This window comes from Colletotrichum paranaense (assembly GCF_030867605.1).
Source record: "Colletotrichum paranaense strain IMI 384185 chromosome Unknown Scaffold_4.1, whole genome shotgun sequence".
Taxonomy (NCBI): Eukaryota; Fungi; Ascomycota; class Sordariomycetes; order Glomerellales; family Glomerellaceae; genus Colletotrichum; species Colletotrichum paranaense.
In genome coordinates, this window is record NW_026848962.1 from 954,272 (window position 1) to 975,009 (window position 20,738).

The following is a 20,738-nucleotide window of genomic DNA, read 5'->3' on the forward strand; positions in this document are numbered from 1 at the left end:
CGCGAAGCGCCTCGTACGGAGCAATGTAGGTACGTACACGCCCATAACTGCATTGGCAGACGAACTCCATTGGGCCAGCTTCAACTGTCATGTCTCCAGCGGCTAACTTGTCTTGCTTGTCTCATTCTTTTCCCTTCTAGGTTGAGAGATATGCACGCCTAGACATGGCGCCGCCGGATTCCCTTCATCGAACCTCCACGTGGGACGACTAACAGAAACCCACTCTTTTGCGTTTAATGATGATGTGCAAGCTGCCGCATCCCGGAGAGAGCGGGTTGCAAGGGCCGGCCTGCAATGCAGATTGGGGTCTTTTGAAGCGCGAGCAAGGTTCTGTGAGGCGTTTGAGTAGTACTCCGTAGGTATTCGGAATAAACAGAGCGGGCAATTCCAGTACCCGTACAACAACAGACCGAAGCTGCGAGGTTCTTGGCGGAGATTATCTAACATTGCTGAGAGCCTGACGCTCTGAACATGAGCTGTGCGATGTAAAGTCTTGACGCTTGCTGGTCTACGGATACTGTGTGGTGGTCTTTCGCATCTCTTTCTTATGGAGTGCTCCTCCTAGGTTAGTGGATGTTCTTCTGGGGACTTGACTCGAATGTCGATGCGTTCTGTTCTGTGTGGAAATAAAAAATGGATAGGGTGCACCGCAAGGGAGCTAGGCATCTAAGAATTCGGTCTTGAGTCTTGCTGTGTGGCTGAGCCTTCGACTTTGATAATGCTGAGCAGACGCGATCCCTGTAGTAAAAGGTCGAACGGCTGCAGAGATGATCAAAGAATCAACTTGAGCGGAGTATCGCAATTCCTCATATGTTCCATGCGTTATTTGCTTGCCCCTTGAAGTGAATCCAGTGATCGGTATTGCCTAGAAGTCAATGTAAATGTAATCTCAAGCATATTTGGGGCCGCAAATGGGTGATGCATTTGAGTCAGTCAAGACATGGGATTTCGTAAGGGACGGCCGCCGTCTGGGAAAGGGTAGTTGAATGGTGATTATCCCTATGTCCGGAAAGATGTCCCGTTGCAAGGCCATTACGGATACTGTATCGCACCGTAATTACCATGGCCTTTCGATTGGGAGGTGTCTCGCTCGGTTGAGTTGTTCTTCCCATCGCGCGTCGCTGAGCGGGATTGAACTGTTAGCATCGTTTACTTGACTGCATTACCATGCTGTCAGTTATGCTCATGGCTTGCCACACAGGCGGGAAAGCCGCCGCCAGTCTGCAATTCTTTAAAGGTTGATCCGGCGTGAGTTTCACAATGAAGGGCAATGTGAGATCGGCGCAGCTGTGACAAGCGCTGTCCATTAGCCGTGGTGCCATGGGTATTGAACGATTCTTTTGCCGAAAGTATCCCACAAGGCTCTTGCTAGTTCCATGTGGGGGTTCCGACGCAAAGTATCGTAAAACTCGGGCCACCTGAGCATGGCAGGCCGCTGCAGTGCTGCACTCGATCGTGGTTCGTGATTGATCCCAAAATTCTGGCAAGGCTGGTTGAGCAAGGAGCTGTAGACAAGGTTCCCTCTAGCCAGCACAGGGCAGTTCCCTTCCCGACTGAGCATCTTTGGTAGACAAATGTGCTGCCAACGAGACTTGTCCAGGTAAGTGCTCTTGGTGGAACTCCAAGATCTTGGACCATGTAATCCAAACGGGAATACCGAGATAGGGGTTCGTCAACAAGCAGGCAAGCCCCGAGCTCTTTCTTTATTTTGGCGAATACTGTCGATCATTTCATTCCTTTCCTCGCGGCGATTGTCTGAGTCAAGGTATCGGAGCCTCGAAGGGCAGCGCAGAAAAGAGGAGGGTTCTTAGCGGGCCCGACGATTTGGCTGACTGAAGGCTCAACAACATGGCTGATTCTATTGGTAGACCCTTGTAGGCCAAGCGGGTAGGCAAACAAATGCCGTGCGGTGATGAATAGGTGTTGACCGATTGCTGTCGGATTGGTGGCTTTGTGCCCTTGGGGTGAGGACGCGACAGGGCCACGTCCGATTTAAGAACAAGACGTCAAATAGTGTCAAATGGAAGAGTGTTGATTATCGTGTCGTGTGTGTGTAGTGCGGCTGCAAAGAAGGCGAAGAAGTAACGATCGACGACAAGCCTCCGGGCGGGAGGGATTGCGGCAATGAAGAGGGGGAACTCTCATCCGGGCTGCGTTGCTTCAAGCTCGAGTGCCCGTATACACGGTGGTATGCAGAACACGGAGTACTTGGTACAGATAGGTTCTCGGTGTGTATTCGCAGAGGCCAGGATGATGAGCTGTGAAAAGTGGCGCCGATGCCACGACGGAAACTGACAGGGACTGGGGATGGCGAAAAGGGTGCCTGGCCGTCAGATAAAGTGCAAAGATGGTGTTGTAGCGGAGCATGAGGTTGGATGTGTCCGCACGGTAAGGTTGGGCGGCTTCGTGAGGATGGATGAACCTAGACATTTGCTGGAAGGAGCGAGCCTGCGAGGGCAGGTACGGGTACTTCCTCATGCTGTCAACGACCTTTGTGTGGGGAGATGACGGCAGGAAATTCGACGTCAAGTACGGATAGCTCAGAAGTGAGTGGTCAAAACACTTACAATATCCGTAGACCTCAAGTAGACAAATACGGCCCGATGATCACTGCGGTAGGCACTTTGGCTCGCGGACGAATATGACCAAGGCATGATTAGCGTTGCATGTGCAGAGTATCTATTCTGTACGGGTACCGTGCCAGAAACGTACTCGTACCTATTCAGCACAAAATGCACGTGGTCATCGGGATATCGCACATGGGATCCAGAGGAGCGATGGCACGATGGAGAACGGAATAGACAAGTTTGCTGCCGGTTGGCTAGCATAGCTCATTACATAAGATTTGGGGAGAGGAGGAGGCTGTGCAGCAGATCAGATCAGCCACTTGTCACTTTTACCTTGACACCCGAGACGGGACAATGCGTGACGGCTATCCCTAAGCCCACGCACCTTGCAGGAGCCAGAGGAGGTGCGTGCCCTGGAGTTGCGAGGCTGACTAAGGGAGCTGTCCGAGGCGCTTTGTCCAGAAACTGCTCAGTGTCGTGGAAGCTCACAAGCTTGAAGCAGCAAGCTGAAGCCTCTGTGCCCGCCCTTCCTCCCCACACCCACACACTCTCCCTCCGTGCCTGCCGAACCCACCATTCTCCCCACCGTCGTTCGCCTTGCGCTTCGTATCGTCGGTACGTACTTTTTGCCCTTGTGATGGGCGTTCTCGACAAGCTGCTCCAATCAGCCAGGCTTTCACACACTGTTTACACAATACATTGCTGCATGCGGTGTTTCCAAGCCTCAAAAGCTTCCCTTACTTGAGGTACCTCGGATATTAACCATCAGGCGCAAACAAGACGGACTGCGTCGCACTTGGCGCTGTGAAATAAGTCGCCAAGCTCGAGTCTACACTGACGTGAAGACGACCGCCGTTTCTCCAGTTGGGCTAACGTACGTAGTCGGCCAGTTTGATCAAGCGGACCATATTGTGCCTTGGCGAAGGAGAGAAAAGAAAGCGAGCAACAAGAAAGAGACGGAAAGAAAAACTAAACCAGTTTCCCCCACTCGGCACGAGGCTCCCTAGTCAGTACGGTCGGTACCTGGAGCCAGGCGCCATCTCTCAACACACACAGGACCACGCCTCTTGCACTATCCCAACGCAGCCGCCTCTAGACCCAGCCACCGAGGCGCGGACATGACCAGTTCCGGGACACGGCCTGTTGACCTGTACAGCTCACAGAAAGAATACTCAGCGACGGTAGTAGCCTAGTGTCTCAACTTCCAAGTCTACTCGACGGTCTAGCCCTCTTCTGTCACTGGCTGCGGGAAGGGAAAAGGACTAAGAAAACGGTACCCAGACCTATTGTGTGTATCCATATACACTGTACAGGCGAGAGCCCTCGAAAAAAGACAGAGACACTTGGCCAATATTCGCAAGACCTGTCGAGCGATTTGGAAACACCGAATCAAACGTGGGGTATCTTATTGTCTTGCATGCCGCGACAGACGAAGACGCCAACACTAAAGACCCTTTGGGTGGACTTCGACATACCGTGATACCTCCACTTGCTATAGAGCTCTCGCTCAACTTCACTCCTTGGCTACTGCTGGTCACTTTTCCCTCAGATACCTAGTGTTTACCTACCTTGCTCTTGATCTGCAGACACTGTGCCCTCAGAGGTTTAGACACGAATGTTGGAGTCCTGACGGAAAGTGCGAAGCAGACCTGGAAGGAAGTGGAAGGTATGCGAAATTGCCCGGGAAGGCTCCATGGACTAACGACGGGAGCATTCTTGCCTGATCTTGGACAAACGGTGCTGCATCCCCCTACCTTAGAGCCAATACCCTATTTTCTCACACGCTCACACACACACACATCACCAAAGGATATTGGTAAAAAGAAAAACAACACTAAGGTTGCTCACCCGTCGTGTTAGAATCCGAAATAACTAGCATCCAAGCACAAAATCTGTACCCGTACAGACCATATCAACATTGCTCGCGACGGTCTTTGGTGGAGCAGCCTCTGTTTCTGACTTCCTACACTACAGTCCCCGAGCAAAGAACAGACGATGCAATCCCATATGACCTGCCAAGCTGGCTACGGATGGTGATTGCCACGTTGGTGCCCAGTATCCGACACCATCACCGTCTACCTTGCATCACCACATGTTGCTTTACCATGGTTCGGCAAAACCAAAAAAACGAAACAGACAACCCCGAGACACGGATGTCAGGGTTCTGGCTCCAAAGATCCGGGTCCCTCCTTGCCTCCCTCTCGTGCCGCTTCTTCACGGACCTGATCTCGGCTGGATCTGACCAAGAACGATTTCTCCCCCGGCCCATCGTTTTCATGCTTGGACGGCCGACGGAGGTGCGCTCTGCTTACGTCTATCCACCGCGCTTGGCCGACTAGTCCTAGGTCGGGAACCTTTGTCGGTGGTGGTACGGCATCCTCACAGGCGCTGTACCGCATGGAATGCACATGGGACCGATCGGCTCAAACCCAGTCGCCTGGAATATTGACATGGCGGGATGGATCCGTCATCCACGAATGGACGTGCACATCCCGCATCGCCCATCGCCCATCGCCCATCGCCCGTCGCAAACGGTGCCGCTCCCAGCTTGTTCCCAGCCCGTTACGCACGAGGCAAGCATGGCAAGCAACCACCTCGAGGCCCGTCTTGATATGCTATGGCCGCTACCAGCTCCGCACGCGGTAGCCATGCTATGTCAGGCCCTCCTGATGGTGCCCACCTTCACCACCACCTGCCCTACAGTGCCTCCCACCAAAGGGCAGTCCGTCCACTGCTGTTCTCTCTTCATTTACAGATACACAACGGAGTACGGCTACCAACTTGAGGCTTGAGTTTCGAGGACTGACACCCTGGTCTGACCACTGGACCATCTTTAGATTCGATGCTGGCTCTGTCACTGTGGCCGCCGTCCAACCGGGATGACAAGAAACGCCGTCCTCTTCCGTCTCGTCCCCGGGACCGGGGGCAAGCCCTGTTGGCTGGTGGCCCTGTTCTCCTACGACTACTTAACCCAAATCCCTTCAGTCAGGATACGGGTTTGTTGATGAGGGGACCCTGGGCCTAAGATTTCAAAACCCCATCGGCGTCGGTGCTGCGTGTATCCGCAATTCACGATGAAGTCGGCATTCAGGATATCAATTGCTACACACGCATGCCTGCACGGAATGACCATCGCACCAATACCATGACGCAGCGCAACGCACTACTGTCATTAGCAGCCTATTATACCCATGTATACATACCTGCATTTCACAAGCGGGCTCAGGCACCAAGGACAAGCAAATACATGGATCGCAGCAGCTCGTCAATTATTGCACATTGCTGCAAAGAACACCTCGACCGAAAATTGACACCATGTTGAGTTAAAGTCGTCACATATAGGGCAGCATCAGGCCTCGGTCATTGTTGATACCGCTGGAATTCTCGGCCGGCCCCTTGACCGCTGTGCCTAGAATGGCATCCCAAGTTCCTCAACCGGGTTGCCAAGGTTCTTCGACAAAAGTACGACGGCCTACAGATACCTGTCCTGGTACTGGCGATCATGGCATGGCTGCGAACAACCCCGACGTTGAAGTCTGATGCAGGGACCGGACCGGATTCCGAGTCCGAAGCGCAAGAGCGAGGCCTAGATGACGGTGATGGCGTTTGTTGCGCACTGTTGGAATGCCAATACGATCGGTCCGGCCTTGTTCACTTTTTTTTTTCCATCTTGATGGGCCTTTTCTCGCAGTCACGCAGACCAGGCCCGCCAAGCCTCTCAAGTTTCTTCTGGCCCCCGCCAGTTCGCAAGCCCCGAACTGGGTGGCATTTGGTCTCGATCATTGTGAGACGAAACATGAAAACAGCGGGCCCGTCATCAGATCCGCCGTCATTTTCGATCCCTTTTGCTGTTGGGCTCTCCTTTCCTGCAAATACCTATTTTGCGCTGCCCGAGACCCGTCTTTGGGGCGGCCTGATCTGACCAACATACCGGCGTGATCTGGCTAGCCATGGCATCGACGGCATGGCATGGTGCGGCCCTGGCACTGTTGTTTCTTCAGAGCACAGTCGTCATTTCAACCGTTTACCGATAGCGTCACACGCTCAAGTACGCATACGCACATTGCGATATGGCCATTGCGGCTGGCGCTGTCATCCTGCTGTACTCAATGCAGCATTAATCCTCATGATGCGCAGCTCTATGGTCCGCTTTGAGCGTGCTAGAAGGGAGAAGAATGCCACTGCCAAAGATCTTCATAACGGCGAACAGCAACACAAGACTGTGAAATTGCAGGGCACAAATTGGAAGGGGCAGAGTAAGGTACGGACCCGGAGCCCTGTATGATGCCCCAGGGTCCACTAAACCGTCGAGCAGTTGAACAGACGGGAGGCTTTTGTCCAGCTACTTACACTTGGACGACAAATGTACGCGGATGCATACGCACACGCACACCACATAGAGCTATTAGCAAAAACCTTCCCCAGGATGCCACACGACAAACAGATGCTCGATGCATGTGAGGGCCGCGACCCCACTTCCATCGGAGACGTCCTCCCCCTCGAGCTTCCCAGCGTGGTATGGGACATCCACGAGGGCGTGCGGCGGACGGCGTGTGTATGGGTACATTAGCAAGGCCATATGGCTTGCCATGCTGGTATCAGGACAGGGATGGCTGCCTTGGGGCTGGACAAACATCACAAGTACTCGCTACCGCCGAGTCCGGGAAATAAGAAACGTGAACAGCGCCCATGCGTGCCCAAAAACCCCCGAGCAGGGTTCGGCTGTGCCGCCACGTCGTCCACCGTGGCGCCGTGCGGCATGGTTATGGCAGAGAGGTGGACGGGGTGACACCCCCAAGGCACGTCCAGAGAAAAGTGAGTCTTGAATACCTGAGGGCAAAGTACTTTTCTCGTCTGCCTCATCGCGAACGCCAGACCCCCCCCCCCTATGCGATGCTCTGGGTCTACCTCGGAGGCGTGAGCTATCTGGGTAGCAGCCAGCGACATCGACTGGCACGCCGCAGAAGGCATGGATACCTGCACTCGATCGGGTTACTTGCACCTTATTCCAGGTGGCTCTGCCCGCCCAGAGTAGCGCTACAATACGTTGGCATACCTTATTTTCGAGCGGGCAGGCCACAGCTGCGGAAAGCGAAGGCAAAGATGCAGGAATAAGTACCTATCCGTACCTACCATAAGGTATGTAGCAGCAACGATTCTACTTTTGAGACTCAACGAGAGGTTGGAGACGGCGGCTTTCATGATAACAATGTCAGAGCCGTATGGGCGCCAGGGCAAGCCGCAAATGATTCAGTACCTACCCACCTTTTTCTCTGTCATTTATTCCGCTGTCTATTTTTTCCTCCTTGGCGGAGAGAAGAGGGGTGCTCATGTGTGGTTTTTGCCGCTGCTGGGCAGAAATACTTACGGATATAGACACAGAGACAGAGAGGTAGCTAGCTACCTGAGCGGTACTCTGTACTGTACAATATACCTCGCTTTGTGCGTACTTATCTAGGCACTGGGTAGATGGTAGTAGCGAAATTCAAGCAGTGCCGTTCGCTCTCTTTCCAGCAGCAGCAGCGACACTTCATCCAAGTCGCTATGGATGCGAAAGACTAAGAAGAAAAAGCACTGGGGTGAAGAGAGAGCGAGGGAGAGAGCTTGAGGGGAGAGAAGAGAGAAGGAAACGGGAGACAGTGTCTGTACACACAGAAACAGAGGCAGACAGACAAGACAGAAAGAGGAGCGAGAGACTTTGATTTAGCTTCACTCCCCCCTCCCCTGTACCCAGAAACCCTGTCTTGTCTTGCCCTGTCCCGGGCTTGTCCTATCCTGTCCTATCCTGTCCTGTCCTATCCTGTCCTATCCTGTCCTGTCCTATCCTGTCCTGTCCTATCCTGTGCATCCTCTGTTCTTCTCCTCCCCTCCTACCCCGGTTCCAAGGCCGCCGCCTGTCGCTGCTTCTCTCTTTTTTTTTTTTCTCTCGCAGTCTGGATCCCAGCTTTCTTTCTTCCGGGTTGAGTCTCCTTCTGCTCGTCTGCTCAGGCCAACAAGTCACCCACCCACCCTGCCTACCTAGCGCTCCCGCCTGCTCAATTCCATCTTATCCCCTCCACCCCCAGCTACCGTCTTCCCAATCTTGAAACTGCCTGCTTCGATACGTCTTTCTCCTCCACTCGCCTCTACCTCTCTCTCTCTACCTACTGTACGCCGGCCGACCTTCGAGTTTACTAGACCTCTCCTCCTTGCTCCTCGGCCTCGTCTTTATTCAATCCTCTCCATCCCACCCTCACCGCGCCTTTCTTCCCCCTCTCATCAACACCTTCCGTTCGTTATCCAAACAATCCCACCAATCGAGCAGCCTGCGCTCTCAGACGCCTACAGAGAGGCTGCTGCTTTCGCATGTCCAGCGCAACTCGACCCCGGACAATCTAATTGTTCGCCACGTTTTCGCTATACACTGGGCTCTGCCTACTTTATCACCCTTCCTGTGCCTCGCTTCGCTTCGCCTCGCTCTGGCCACTCTTTAACTTGACCTCCATTTCGACCACCGAACTCGATCCAAGTATATCACGACGACTATTGGTCTCGCTTCATTTGCCATCATACCAGAGATAGTCATCGAAATACAACATGGACGGACAGCGACCAGCTTCACAGAAGCTTCCTGCGGGATTAGCAGGGGTACTGAACCCAGACGAAAACCGCGACTCGGCTTATTATTCGAGTACAGATGCCTCAAGCAAGCGTACGTTGGACATAAAAAGATAGAAACGCTCGCGTTGGAGGGGGCGCAACTAACGCTTTTTTCTCCCATAGATAACTCTGCGGCATCAGGCGTTGTGCACCATGCCCTCAGCCCCACGGGGTCGGGCTACCAATCTTCGCTGGCAGACAAGACACCTTCGCCTGTCACGGCTAACATGATCCCTCAGCTGGTGTCGCCTGGGCAGAGCAACATGAGCGTCGCCGCCATGGTATCGCCAACAACCCCCGGCAGTGCTGACCCGCGTCGATTCGAGCGCCCGACATCCCTGGATTCTGGAGTGGTTCACGACATCATGGGGCCTGGTTCTCGAAGAGAGAGTGTGGACAGCCGGATAAATCAGGGTTTTCACGACATGAGATTGGGCGGGAACTCGCCCTACGCTAGTCACAACCAGTCGACTACTTCAATTCAGAATACTCTCAACCAGCAGCGCAACCCTCGCCCCGGTTTGGACAATCTTTCCGTACACCGTATCTCCAATGGATACCAGCCCAGCAGCGACAGGAACCCCGAGCACCCAAAGATCATCCGGACCGCACCGGCCATCACAGGCCCCGCGACGAGCAACATCGCCCGAGCTGCGGAGCCCACCAAGGGTCAGGCGTGGGCTTTCCCAGAGGAAGAGATACAACGAATCAGCCACCACGAGCAATACTTGGACTCTAGACGTAGCAGTATCGCCGAGTCCATAGCTAGTAGCCAGTTCACCACGGAATCGAGACTACCGCCTGGCCAAAGACGTTTGGACGAGCCTGCCGACTTCAACAACCGTCTATCAAGCACCTCTTCCGACTTCCCTCCGGTTCATCACCACTCGTTGCAGCACAAGCAAATTGGGGATTTGCGCGACGACGACGCAGCCTCGCGGACGGGCTCACAACCCTACAGCCGCACGCCCGAGCTGCGTAAGAGTCACAAGTTGGCGGAACGCAAGAGAAGGACTGAGATGAAGGAATTGTTCGATCAACTGCGTGACTTGATGCCACAGGAACGAGGTTCAAAAGCCTCCAAGTGGGAAATTCTTACCAAAGGTTCGTCACATGCAACCGTATCGTTTTTGGAGCAGATACTGATCTGAAATAGCCATTTCCGAGCATCAACGAATGGCAGACGTCATGCGCATGGTGCAGTCGCAAAACACAACGTTGGCTCAGGAAAACGACGGTCTCCGACAAGACAACCACAACTTGCGTGTAGACATTCAGCGTCTCCAGAATGAGTTGCACAACACGAGGCTACAGCAATCCCCCACAGGCCAGGCGCCGCCTCAATCTCAAGTCCCTCCCCCCCAAGCGGTAGGGTATCAGGCGGATCCTTACGCGGCTCGCCGTGAGTTGCCGCCAATCCGAGGGCTAAACGGCAACATGCCCAACCCCGACTCCATGACGGGCGTCCAGTATGAGGCTCCCAGAGTTAACGGCTATCGTCCCGAGAGGTACTGAGCCCGTATTAAAGTCTGAAGAGGCAAGGAAGAATCAACCGTCATCATGTACATGACCATATCATGCGACGCAGCGTGCCCCAGGCACTCGCCGCGGCACACACTCGTGGGCCAACAAGCCGCTCATGCAGCAACCCCGTAGGCAAAGAGCCTGCAGGATCAACCTACCTATACCCAAACACATGTTCGCGGCCTCACATGGAGGTCTGCGTGTTCTATTACAGTTCTGTGCCTCTGTTGGAATGCGTTATGCTCCACAATGCCATTTGGCGGGCTGTTTGTTTGTTTCTTTTTGTGTCGAATGTATCGATACCTGAGTGTGCCACTGGCTCACAGGTTCCGTTGAGATCGGCTCCTCCAGTTCATTACTGATACCGGGGGACGACAATATACCCTCGTCCTTGGTCAGTAGATAAAAAAAGCAAGACGGCGTCCTATGTTTCATCTGTTTTGGGGGGTGGGTGGGCAAGGCTCAAGAAGGCCGAGGCGGGAACGGTACGGAGAGCCAGGTGTATATACCTACGCGTTGGTCAATGGGACGGCGATGCGGGCATCTAGGGTGCATGCTGTGTGGTCCATTGCTGTACTCCGGCAAGAAAAAAAAATTATATAGGGAAACTCGGTGGCAGGTTCAATGACTGATGGAGATTATGGATCATCCCTCTCCTATTTGGTCAGGTGGGGGATACCGAAGGGAAACCAGCGTTTGAATTTGTTTTCCCAGAGACGAGCTTAGGTCTCTCCCTGGAAGCGAGTGGCCATGGAAGCTACCAATCACAATCTCTTCCCAGGCGGGGTGGGGGATAACTGCGAATATCAGTTCTGTTGCAATATCATAATCTTGGACCGACTCATTGTATGAATGAATGGCGAAGACGAAAAGTTAAGGTTGACATGCGTTAACAAGGAGGCATGATGCGCCGCTTGGCCAAGGTTCCATAGCTGGACTCCAAGTGGGTACTCGGCCGAAATACGCTAGGTCTCAATGAGGCTAGCGTATCTTATCGCCGCGACCCTCGACACGGTAATCCCAAAATTTCTCGTTCGCCCATGGAAATCTCAATCTGCACACCACATCATCTCGCCCTTCACCCTTTCCGTCTCACTCTCTTAATCTATCAATCCGTCTACCATTCTCCCATCACATTACTCCAATATGTAAGTACTCTGCTACATATTGTTCCGGCCATGTTGCACTTGGCAGCGATTCCATGATTGAAGAAAGCTAATTGCAATCTTTTCCCTTACGTCAGGCAGTCTATCCGTCGCACGGCCACTCGCGCCGCCTTCACCAGCTCGGTCGCCGCCGCCGCTGCGCCCAAGTCCCAGACCGTCTCCTTTGCTCTGCGTGCCCTGAACGCCGCTGCCGCCGCCAGATCCTTCTCCGCCGCGGCGCCGAGAGCATTCTCCCGTTCCATTGCGTTCCGTGAAGATGACCAAGCCGAGGGAGCCATCCGCCGTACCGAGCAGAGGGGCCGGAGACAGGAGCCCAGCGACAACGTCCTCTTTGTCCAAAACTACTCTTTCGATGTCAAGCCCGAGGAGCTGAGCGAGGCTTTCTCCAAGTACGGCGAGGTTGTCGGCGTTTCGATGCCTCCTAAGAAGAGGTATGTCTCAAAATACCTTGGATCCCCTGACGCAGCTTCCGGCTTCTTATCTTCCTTCCCCTTCATGGTTCTAGCTTCCGTTCTGCAAGGATGAGGAGACGCACATGTGAATACTGTCCATCTCCAGTCGATCAGGGGCTAACCTATGGATCTTTTCTCTTTTAGCTACTGCTTTGTCTACTTCAAGACCCCCGAGTCCGTGAAGGAGGCTGCCGAGAACGTCGACGGAACCTTTTGGCACGGCCGCCGCATCGTTGCCAAGGCCCGCGACGCAAACGCAAGCAGACCCGCCAGGGAAAGTCGCGGGAGAAACAACGACAACAGAGCGACCAGAAAGAGCGTCTACGACGGCCCTCCCACAGCGACCGTCTACGTCGGCAACATCTCCTTCGAGGCCTCAGATAAAGACATGAACGACCTCTTTGCCAACCTCGAGGGCGTCAAGGACGTCCGCGTCGCCGTGGACCGCGCGACGGGCTGGCCGCGCGGTTTCGCCCACGCCGACTTCCACTCCGTCGAGGCGGCGACGGCGGCCATGGAGGTCCTCAGCCAGACTGAGATTCACGGTCGCAAGCTGGCTACCGGGTACGCCCCCGGTTCCACCCCTCGTCGCCGCAGCGACAGGGACTCGTCGAAGGAGATTGAGGAGCGCGTCGAGAGCGAGCACGCCCAGGCTGAGGAGGCGCAGAAGGAGACGAAGCCCGAGGCTGGCGTACAGCAGAACAACTGGAATGCCTAAACTACCTTTTTAGGGTGTTGGGTGTATCGGCTGGCAAGATGAACAAAAGATTTCGACGAGGACCCTTCTTGTGAGCTCAAGAAGGCGTCGATGATTTTATGTCCCGGTGGCTGAAGGCCTTTCAATGGCCCATGTACAAGATCTTCTGATGTGTTGTATTTTTTCTACTTTTTGTGGCTTTTTTCCTAGCGGGAAAAAGCGTCAGGGATGACTGAAGAGAGAGCGTCCTAAGCTGTCTGGAGGGGGAAAAAAGATCTCAGGGCGGAAAATGGGAAAGAAAAGTGTTTGGAGAAAAGATGGGACACATCTCCTTACGCAACGATGAATAACTTGAAAGCCGAACAAGGGCATTTGTATCATACGAACTCTAGAAAAGAAGGCCCTTTCTTGCTTAGCATGGGCTTATCTTGGGCATACATGGCATATCTTCATGTATAAAAAATGTAATATCTCTACTTCAGTTATGATTTGCTCTAGACCTTTTGACTTGCTTTGCTTTCAACTGACGTCTATCACCTTGTGTCATCTCAAGCGTGGTCGAAAGTGCTCAAAGCCGTGCGTGAGCTCGCTATCTAATCGCCGATGTCCATTTTACCTTGGCAAGGCTGTCTTCTCACCTTACCTTACTCACCTTACTCCGAACGGGCAGCACGGGATATCGGGACGAAGGACCGACGGAAACGTTCGGCATGGGAGCCCGGGCAGAACAGAACAGAACAGGAAGCGAGGGAGGGGGGGGGGGCACCGACCTTCTTTCGGGGCCCGGAGCGTTCTCATGTCCATGAAGACCGGCCGGCTATGGATCAGACGGGCAGCTGTGACTCCTGAGATATATGTTGGATCCCGGCACCCGGCCAAAAGAGAAAGAGAGGGAGAAAAAAAAAGAACGGGGACTTTTTTTCCCCCCCCCGTTCTTATGTAGAGGCTTGTATTTCGTAGCCATGACCTTGCTCGCGCCCGACATGCTACTCTTGGATGGATGACCTCTGTCCGCGATGATCCGTCAAGTCCATCACCCCCATGGGCCCTGCCTTTAATCGGCATGACTTTACACGAGAGGGCCCATGGAGAAAACTTTCTCTGATGGGCAACGACGGACAAGGGAGCTGGCCAAAGCTTCTTCTTGCCTCCTTGATTCTTCTATAGTGTACGGAGTACTCTGTGTTCCTGGATCGCCATCGGTCAAGGCGAACGTGAGCAATCTATTTAGCCATTCTCGCAACACATGGTCCGCCCTGCGGACTGAACTTCCCCCTCCGCCCTCCCCCTTGACCCGGTCTCCCGTTCCTGAAGGTCAGGTCTGTGAAGGATGATGATCTTGCTGCTTCCTCCGGCCGCAAGCCCCGCAAGGAGAGCAAACACACCCACCCACCGGCCCCCGGCCCCGGTTCCTGTTCTGGTCCCCACCCCCCAACCCGAGTCAGTTTCTTTTCTCGCGAGAATTCAAGAGAAGAATGGATAGATGACAACGGAATACCCGCGCCCACCTTCCTTGTCACAACGGGACTCACGAAGTCACGATCCTACTGATTGATATCCGTACCCGTTCCTAACTTTCAGCCTTTTTTCGCACGTTCACTCCCCTTTTCCCACCCCCATCCCCTGCGCCCTGGGTTCATACAAGTTACCACATTATCCCCCGCAATGTTTCTCCTTGATAGCATAGAAGGTCCGTCCGCCCCCTTCTAGAAAGGTTCCTCAAATAGGAAAAGGGGGGCGTGATCAGGCAACATCACGGCATCGCCGTTGAAAAGTAGCGAATATCTACGAAGTACTCTGTACCCGTCGCGAATACACGTATTATAGGGAAACTTTGATCGCGACACGCTATAAACGCGCGAAGCTCTCTCGCGCCCATGCCGTCCCATGTAGACGCATGGGTTGATACCTTTTCGACGTCGGTGGGAAAACGGTGGAAGACCCGCCTGTCCCGAGGCCCCCCCCCCTCCCCCGGTCCAAGCTATCCGTACGGATGGATACCGGATACCTTTCTCCAAAAAAATCCAACACACCGTTTTAGATTTTCTTCCAAATTCGTCGCGACAGATGATTCTGGTTGGTCAGAGGCCCGGCCAGCCCACTCCCGACATGCGTTTTCCCACCAACGCACCGGCGCCCAAAAAAAAAATCGAGTCAAGGAAAAAAAATCTGCAAGCAAGCGCAAAAGAATTTTGACCAGCCTGGGGGTCGAACCCAGAATCTCCTGATAACTGATTGAATCGTAGTCAGACGCCTTGCCATTGGGCCAACCGGCCGATTATCCCGTTGAGGATTCGAGCTTGCTTGCTTGGTGACCGCGGCCGAAAGCTGGATTATGAAAGGTAAGAGCAAAACTTTGAGATCGTGATGTTGGATGAAGCTTGTCTTCACCAACGCAAATGCTGGAGATGCATATGTATACTTGACAGCCCTGATCATGATAATCATTGGAATTAAATAACTCATACCTCTTGGATTTTGGAAGTCTTAGATTCCCGAATATCGCTAGCCATTGACGGTGAGTTCCGCGGCTCAATCTTTACTCCGGGCCGTGGAAATAAGAGAGGAATGAAAACATCATCTTGTAGCCTGGGTTCTAAATTATCAAAGTTCATTATGTGGTTTCTAGTCATAACTATCACCCCAAAGAAAGCTCCGTCATCTGAACTACTTACCCCCTTGAACACACGCTACTACATATGATGAAGAGAGTTCTTGACTTGAAATATATTTACAATACTTGAGCAAGATCAAGCTGGCCCTGGTAACTTACTGCCAACAGACCAGCGTCATGATGGCCATCTTTTCCCATGATTCCCGTCTTCTCCACAGTGTACTCGCGGCGGTCTATCTCTATAGTTCAGATGTGGCCAAGCTCTCATCGGTGGCCCTGACAAGTCCGCTGATGCTCTTGGCTGGGTAAGAGGACAGACAAGATGAAGATGGCACTTCAAGTATTGTCCATGTTCGTATTCCAATGAACGTCACATGCGACTTTTCACACATTGCCAACCACCTTCATCTTTTCGCCTCCCCTCTTCCAAGTGTCTCGCGCCTACGAGAAGAGCCTCACCATCCCATCAACATCAACATTCCCACCACTAACAACAAGCCCCAGATCCCACCCCTCCTCACCCCCCTCCCGCTCCGCCATGCCCCGAAACTCCTCATTATACAACGCAACAGCCAACGGCACCGCCGCGCTCGGCTCGACCCACATCTTGAGCCTCTCCAGGAGCAGCCGCGTCGCCGCGAGGATCTCCTCCTCGGTGACGGCGTACATGCCGCTCACCAAGCCCCGATCGTAGATCAGGCCCCACGGCGTGGCGCTGACGGCGCCCGCGAGGCCGTCTGCCACCGTGTCGGGGGTCTTGGTGTGGGCGACGATCCTCGCGCCCGAGTAGAACCCCCTCCGCCCGTCGTCGGCGCCCTCGAACTCGGGCTCCGCGCCAAAGACTCTTATGCCGGTGCCCTCGCAGCTGAGGGCTGTGCCGGAGAGGAGGCCACCGCCGCTGCAGGGCGCGATGATGGCGTCGAGACCTTTTCGTCGTCGTCGTCGTCGTCCTCCTCCCTCTTCGATGGCGTTCTGTTGCTGCTGCTGCTGCTGCTCCAAAACTTGCTCCTGGAACTCGAGTCCCGCCGTCGCTTGACCGAGGATGACGTCCGGGTGGTCGTGAGGCGGCACGAGCCTGGCGCCCGTCTCGGCGACGATCTCGGCCGCGACGGCCTCGCGGCCAGCGAATCCCGGCCCCGAGAAGACGACGATGGCGCCGTAGCCTTTCGTCGCTGCGATTTTGTTCGGGCGCGTCGTCGTGGGCATCACGATGCGAGACGTGATGCCGTCTTCTGCGGCCGCTAAGGCGAGGGCTTGGGCGTGGTTACCTGAAAGATGGACCAATTCGATCAGTAAAGCGGGAGATTAGAGGAGGAATCGAGGCGTTGAGACTTTACCTGCGCTGTACCCTACGACGCCCTTCCCCTTGCCGCCGCTCTCGAGCCATCCGGGCTCCTGTTGGAGTCTCTTTATGGCGTGGAAGGCCCCGCGAGCTTTGAAGGCGCCGGTGCGTTGCATGTTTTCGCATTTGAACCAGAGCCTGAGGATGGGTCTCGCTGGTGTACGGCCGCTGCCGATCGCGGCAGAGTCTCTTGGTGTTGACGCCATTCGGCTCAGTGTCTTGTTCGTCAAAACGGGAGTCAGATGGACGTGTGACCTGATTAGTTGGCGGGCCTGAATGACCGAGTCCCTGGTCAGGGGTGGACAGGTTGAGAGGCCGGCCATGACTATGACAGCGGCTGAGATGAAGGTAGTTCTTTGTGATGGGATGGTAATAAGTACTGATTTTGGTTCTAGTATGGGCTTAAGTCTGACTTGGATATGGTATCAAGATGCGCGAAGTTGAGCAGCGGTGCTATTCGAGTGACATGCTCATCAAAGTGGTCGTGGCTTTCAGAACTACATGATGGCGAAATTTCAACAACTGTTATACTATGGTTCAATTTAAAGTCATCGAGCTGCTTCGGGTAAGGAACCCGGCGTCAACGTCGTTCTCGCGGTGTTTGCGACTTGGTTGGAAGTGGGACTCTCGGCAAGACTTCCAACGACGCCGAAATGCACTCGGCAACTTGACCATGTCTCCGAGGTCGAGAGAACTTGACTTCCAATGAGACGACTCGTCCACTTAGGAGAATTAGCGAGCAGTTTGACATCATATGCAAGAGGTTATGGCAGAGCTTCAGCATCGGGTCTGACTTCCGAGGCTATGAACTCTCCTTGATCAATCATGTTGAGCACCGCAGAACGGGCTATTCCCCAGCCAACAAATTCCAATCATCTCCAGGAAAGACTTTGAATCGTATATCTTAGCTATGTGCTACTGCCAACGGCCGGCAGGCGCTCGTACAATGATATTATGCTGTTTATGACTTGCGCCGCCATAATGTGTATAATTGATGATTCTTGTGGTCGTCGACCACGATTAAAGATCTTCATAGTTTTAATTAATTAGCCAGGCAAACATAATTGGGGTAATACGACCCTGGAAGTGTTTAAGTACGTGAGCGCCTAACAGCTGGTGTTTGTGGCATATAGTTAAAATAGCCAAACCGTACAGTCAAAACAGCCGTACGTAATACTTCCATGTCGTACTACCATCCAATAAACTGCTTTTGAAGCCGATGCAGTCACTTCCATTTGAAGACATGGCCAAGAACTTTGCAAGCCGACCTCTCAAGCAGTGTTGTTCCCACGTACAGAGGAAAACCAGTGAGGACTATCTTGGACCTACATAACGTTTGCAAGACCTTGTGAAGCGTGTCGGCATGCTGACGAAGGGAGGAGCAGACACTATAATCATCATGATCCGTCATCATCGACCCATTCTCCCCGTAAAACGTGCAATCGGTCGGGGGGTGGTAGGTACAAGTAACATGGCTTTTAGTCGTGACACTTGAAAAGAGGTAGGATCCTCCTTCTCTGACATAAAGCAGGTTCGTCGGACATCACTGGGAAAATCGGGAAATAAAACAAAAAAAAAAGTCTATTCTCTTTTTCTCTCTCTGACCCGAGATCTGATCAAGACTCATGGCTGGCTCGCCCCAAAAAGGGGGAAAGAGCGTTTCATAGACGTCAACCGGAGGGAGGTGGGGAGTGTGAAGCATCTTCAGCATCTTCCCCAATAATTCCCACGAATGCGACCCAAATACCCCTATGCCGTAGCTTCAACACCGAAAACTCCCAGATTCCCTAGTTTCGCATCTTGGTCTTTTTGATTTGCCATGGCTCTCTGGAACGAAAAAAAAAAGTCGAGGCGTGAGGACCGATTGCCAGGTTTTACCTTTCAAATGCCCCTCACCTTAGTATTGCATCGTGTCCACTTTTGCATAGATTATGCTTGAGAAAAAAAGGAAGTGAGAAACCCAACTTCTGTATCCAGAAAACCCCCTTTCTTGATTCTGCCAGGTACTTTTAGACCGTAGCTCTACCATTGAACCCCGATTTGGGTACGTAAAATTTCGACCGTGGTCGGTCTTGGAGAAGTGAATAGTCGGAAGAGAGGAGAAGGCCAGAGAAAAATCCAAATTCGAGGCTCGAGGCTCAGAGCGTCACCCTTTCTTGATATGTCCTTGTATGTTTTACCATGCACGGCTTTCTTCTTGACCGTGTGGTTTGTCGTGGCAAATTGTTATTTTGCGTCGTCTCGCGTTGACGCGTGGTGTATGGACGAGATCTCCGAGTGCAGCGAAACAGGCCGGCGACAAGGCCTGTCGCGGATTTGACAGTAAAGGGTTTGGTTATAGTAGTGGCTTGCCGGGTGTAATAGGCTTTTCCTGCATGATTGGGTCGGCGAGGTCGGATCGTAGTGACGATAAGCCGTTGGCAAGAGGGAATGGCTTCAGGAGACCCCCTCTTCCATTCGAACTGAACGCAACGGTAGCAAATCATTGCAGCAGATCCTTGACGTTTTCTTTCACATTGAGCGCCCACTTTAGCTTCGCTAACGTCGACCTCGTCTCCTCGAGCAACCTCTCCTGCTCGGCATCCCGCCCGGCGACGCCAGCCTTGATATCCTTGAGCAAGAATTCCTGCTGCGCCTTGTACTCGTCAAACTTTTTCTGGATCTCCTCCTTTTGCCGCCTCAGCTCCTTGATGTTGCCGTCCTGCTGGTCGCACAGGTCCCGCAGCGCCGCAATCTTTTCGTCGTCGCGCCGCCGCTCCTCGACGACGCCCGCAATCTCGGACCGCAGCTTTAGGTGCGCGCGCTGCACCTCGTCGCCCTGGTCCTTCCAGTGCGAGCTGATGGCGTTGTACCGTCCCTCCATGAGCGCGGCATGGGTGTTTGCGTCCTCGACCTGCTTCGTCGTGCTGGCGCGCATCTTTTCCATCTCGTCGCGCCACAGGAGCTCTTTTTCTTTGGCGTCCGCCGTGCGCTTCTTTTCTAGTTCCACATTGGCGTGGAGGGTTTCGACCTGGCGCTCCTTGCGGCTGAGGAGCGTCTTGGTGACGCTCGCTTCGAGGAGGCGGCTCTCGTAGTCGCTGATGATGCGCTCCATCTTGTCCTCTACCAGCTTGGCGGCCTGCTTAGCCTCCTCGGCTCGTAACCGTTCGATCTGGATGTCACGCTTTAGGGCTTCGTTGTCGCTGACGAGCTTGTTGATGACCCGTCCCGTCTTTCCCAGACCCGCCTTGCCAATGGTCGAGTCCCAGCCTGGGCCTTGTCCTTCGGGTACGGGAGCGGCGTTTTCATCGTCGGCAGGCGGCGTCTCTTCCCTCCTCGCTGAGTCTATTTTGATGGTGTTGTCGTTGCTGGCGTGAGGCCAGTCGTGTTTTAACTTGACGCCTGGCGTCCTTTCTTGGTGATTCGATGCCATGCTGATTGCGCTGGCGTTGCTGTTTACGGAACTGGAGAATGCGGAAGTGTGTGAGGGTGCGTCGGAGCTCGTGTCGCTCGCGGCTTCGAAGCTGGGTACTGTTCGGATGGTCTGGACCATCTTAGGGGCGCCTCGGGGAGAAGGGAAAGGGCTCGGCGTCGACTGGTGGGTTCCGTCGATGCGCGTGTTCAAGCTACTGTTGCGTACGTTACGAGAGAAGTAGGAGGTGGTGATAGGGGGAGCGAGTGTGCGTCGACTGCTCGAGAGACCATTTAGCGATGGGGCCGTCGTCGTTGTCGTCGGGGAAGAAGACTTTTGGCGGAAG

The 20,738-nt window shown here is 53.8% G+C and overlaps 6 protein-coding genes across 6 annotated transcripts; 4 read left to right on the forward strand and 2 right to left on the reverse strand.

Annotated features, from left to right (window-relative positions):
- Positions 1–4,672: 4,672 nt before the first annotated feature.
- Positions 4,673–7,137, forward strand: CPAR01_05296 (uncharacterized protein; the record flags this gene model as incomplete). The annotated part of the gene is made up of 8 exons (XM_060489575.1): positions 4,673–4,864; positions 4,913–5,303; positions 5,405–5,563; positions 5,981–6,163; positions 6,259–6,351; positions 6,683–6,828; positions 6,883–6,932; positions 6,993–7,137. The coding sequence occupies 8 exons, from the start codon at positions 4,673–4,675 to the stop codon at positions 7,135–7,137; spliced, it is 1,359 nt and encodes a 452-aa protein (XP_060351041.1).
- A 630-nt stretch (positions 7,138–7,767) lies between these two features.
- CPAR01_05297 (uncharacterized protein) lies at positions 7,768–8,025 on the forward strand (the record flags this gene model as incomplete). Its single annotated transcript, XM_060489576.1, has 1 exon — positions 7,768–8,025. The coding sequence occupies one exon, from the start codon at positions 7,768–7,770 to the stop codon at positions 8,023–8,025; it is 258 nt and encodes an 85-aa protein (XP_060351042.1).
- A 1,118-nt stretch (positions 8,026–9,143) lies between these two features.
- CPAR01_05298 (helix-loop-helix DNA-binding domain-containing protein) lies at positions 9,144–10,721 on the forward strand (the record flags this gene model as incomplete). The annotated part of the gene is made up of 3 exons (XM_060489577.1): positions 9,144–9,258; positions 9,330–10,310; positions 10,363–10,721. The coding sequence occupies 3 exons, from the start codon at positions 9,144–9,146 to the stop codon at positions 10,719–10,721; spliced, it is 1,455 nt and encodes a 484-aa protein (XP_060351043.1).
- A 1,049-nt stretch (positions 10,722–11,770) lies between these two features.
- On the forward strand, positions 11,771–13,066 carry CPAR01_05299 (RNA recognition domain-containing protein; the record flags this gene model as incomplete). The annotated part of the gene is made up of 3 exons (XM_060489578.1): positions 11,771–11,878; positions 11,978–12,327; positions 12,493–13,066. 3 exons carry the CDS (start codon positions 11,771–11,773, stop codon positions 13,064–13,066), a joined length of 1,032 nt encoding a protein of 343 aa, XP_060351044.1.
- A 2,518-nt stretch (positions 13,067–15,584) lies between these two features.
- Positions 15,585–17,324, reverse strand: CPAR01_05300 (threonine dehydratase; the record flags this gene model as incomplete). The annotated part of the gene is made up of 4 exons (XM_060489579.1): positions 15,585–15,641; positions 15,819–15,892; positions 16,181–16,927; positions 16,997–17,324. 4 exons carry the CDS (start codon positions 17,322–17,324, stop codon positions 15,585–15,587), a joined length of 1,206 nt encoding a protein of 401 aa, XP_060351045.1.
- Positions 17,325–19,483: 2,159 nt separating this feature from the next.
- CPAR01_05301 (uncharacterized protein) lies at positions 19,484–20,533 on the reverse strand (the record flags this gene model as incomplete). The annotated part of the gene is made up of 1 exon (XM_060489580.1): positions 19,484–20,533. The coding sequence occupies one exon, from the start codon at positions 20,531–20,533 to the stop codon at positions 19,484–19,486; it is 1,050 nt and encodes a 349-aa protein (XP_060351046.1).
- Between the last annotated feature and the right edge of the window lie 205 nt (positions 20,534–20,738).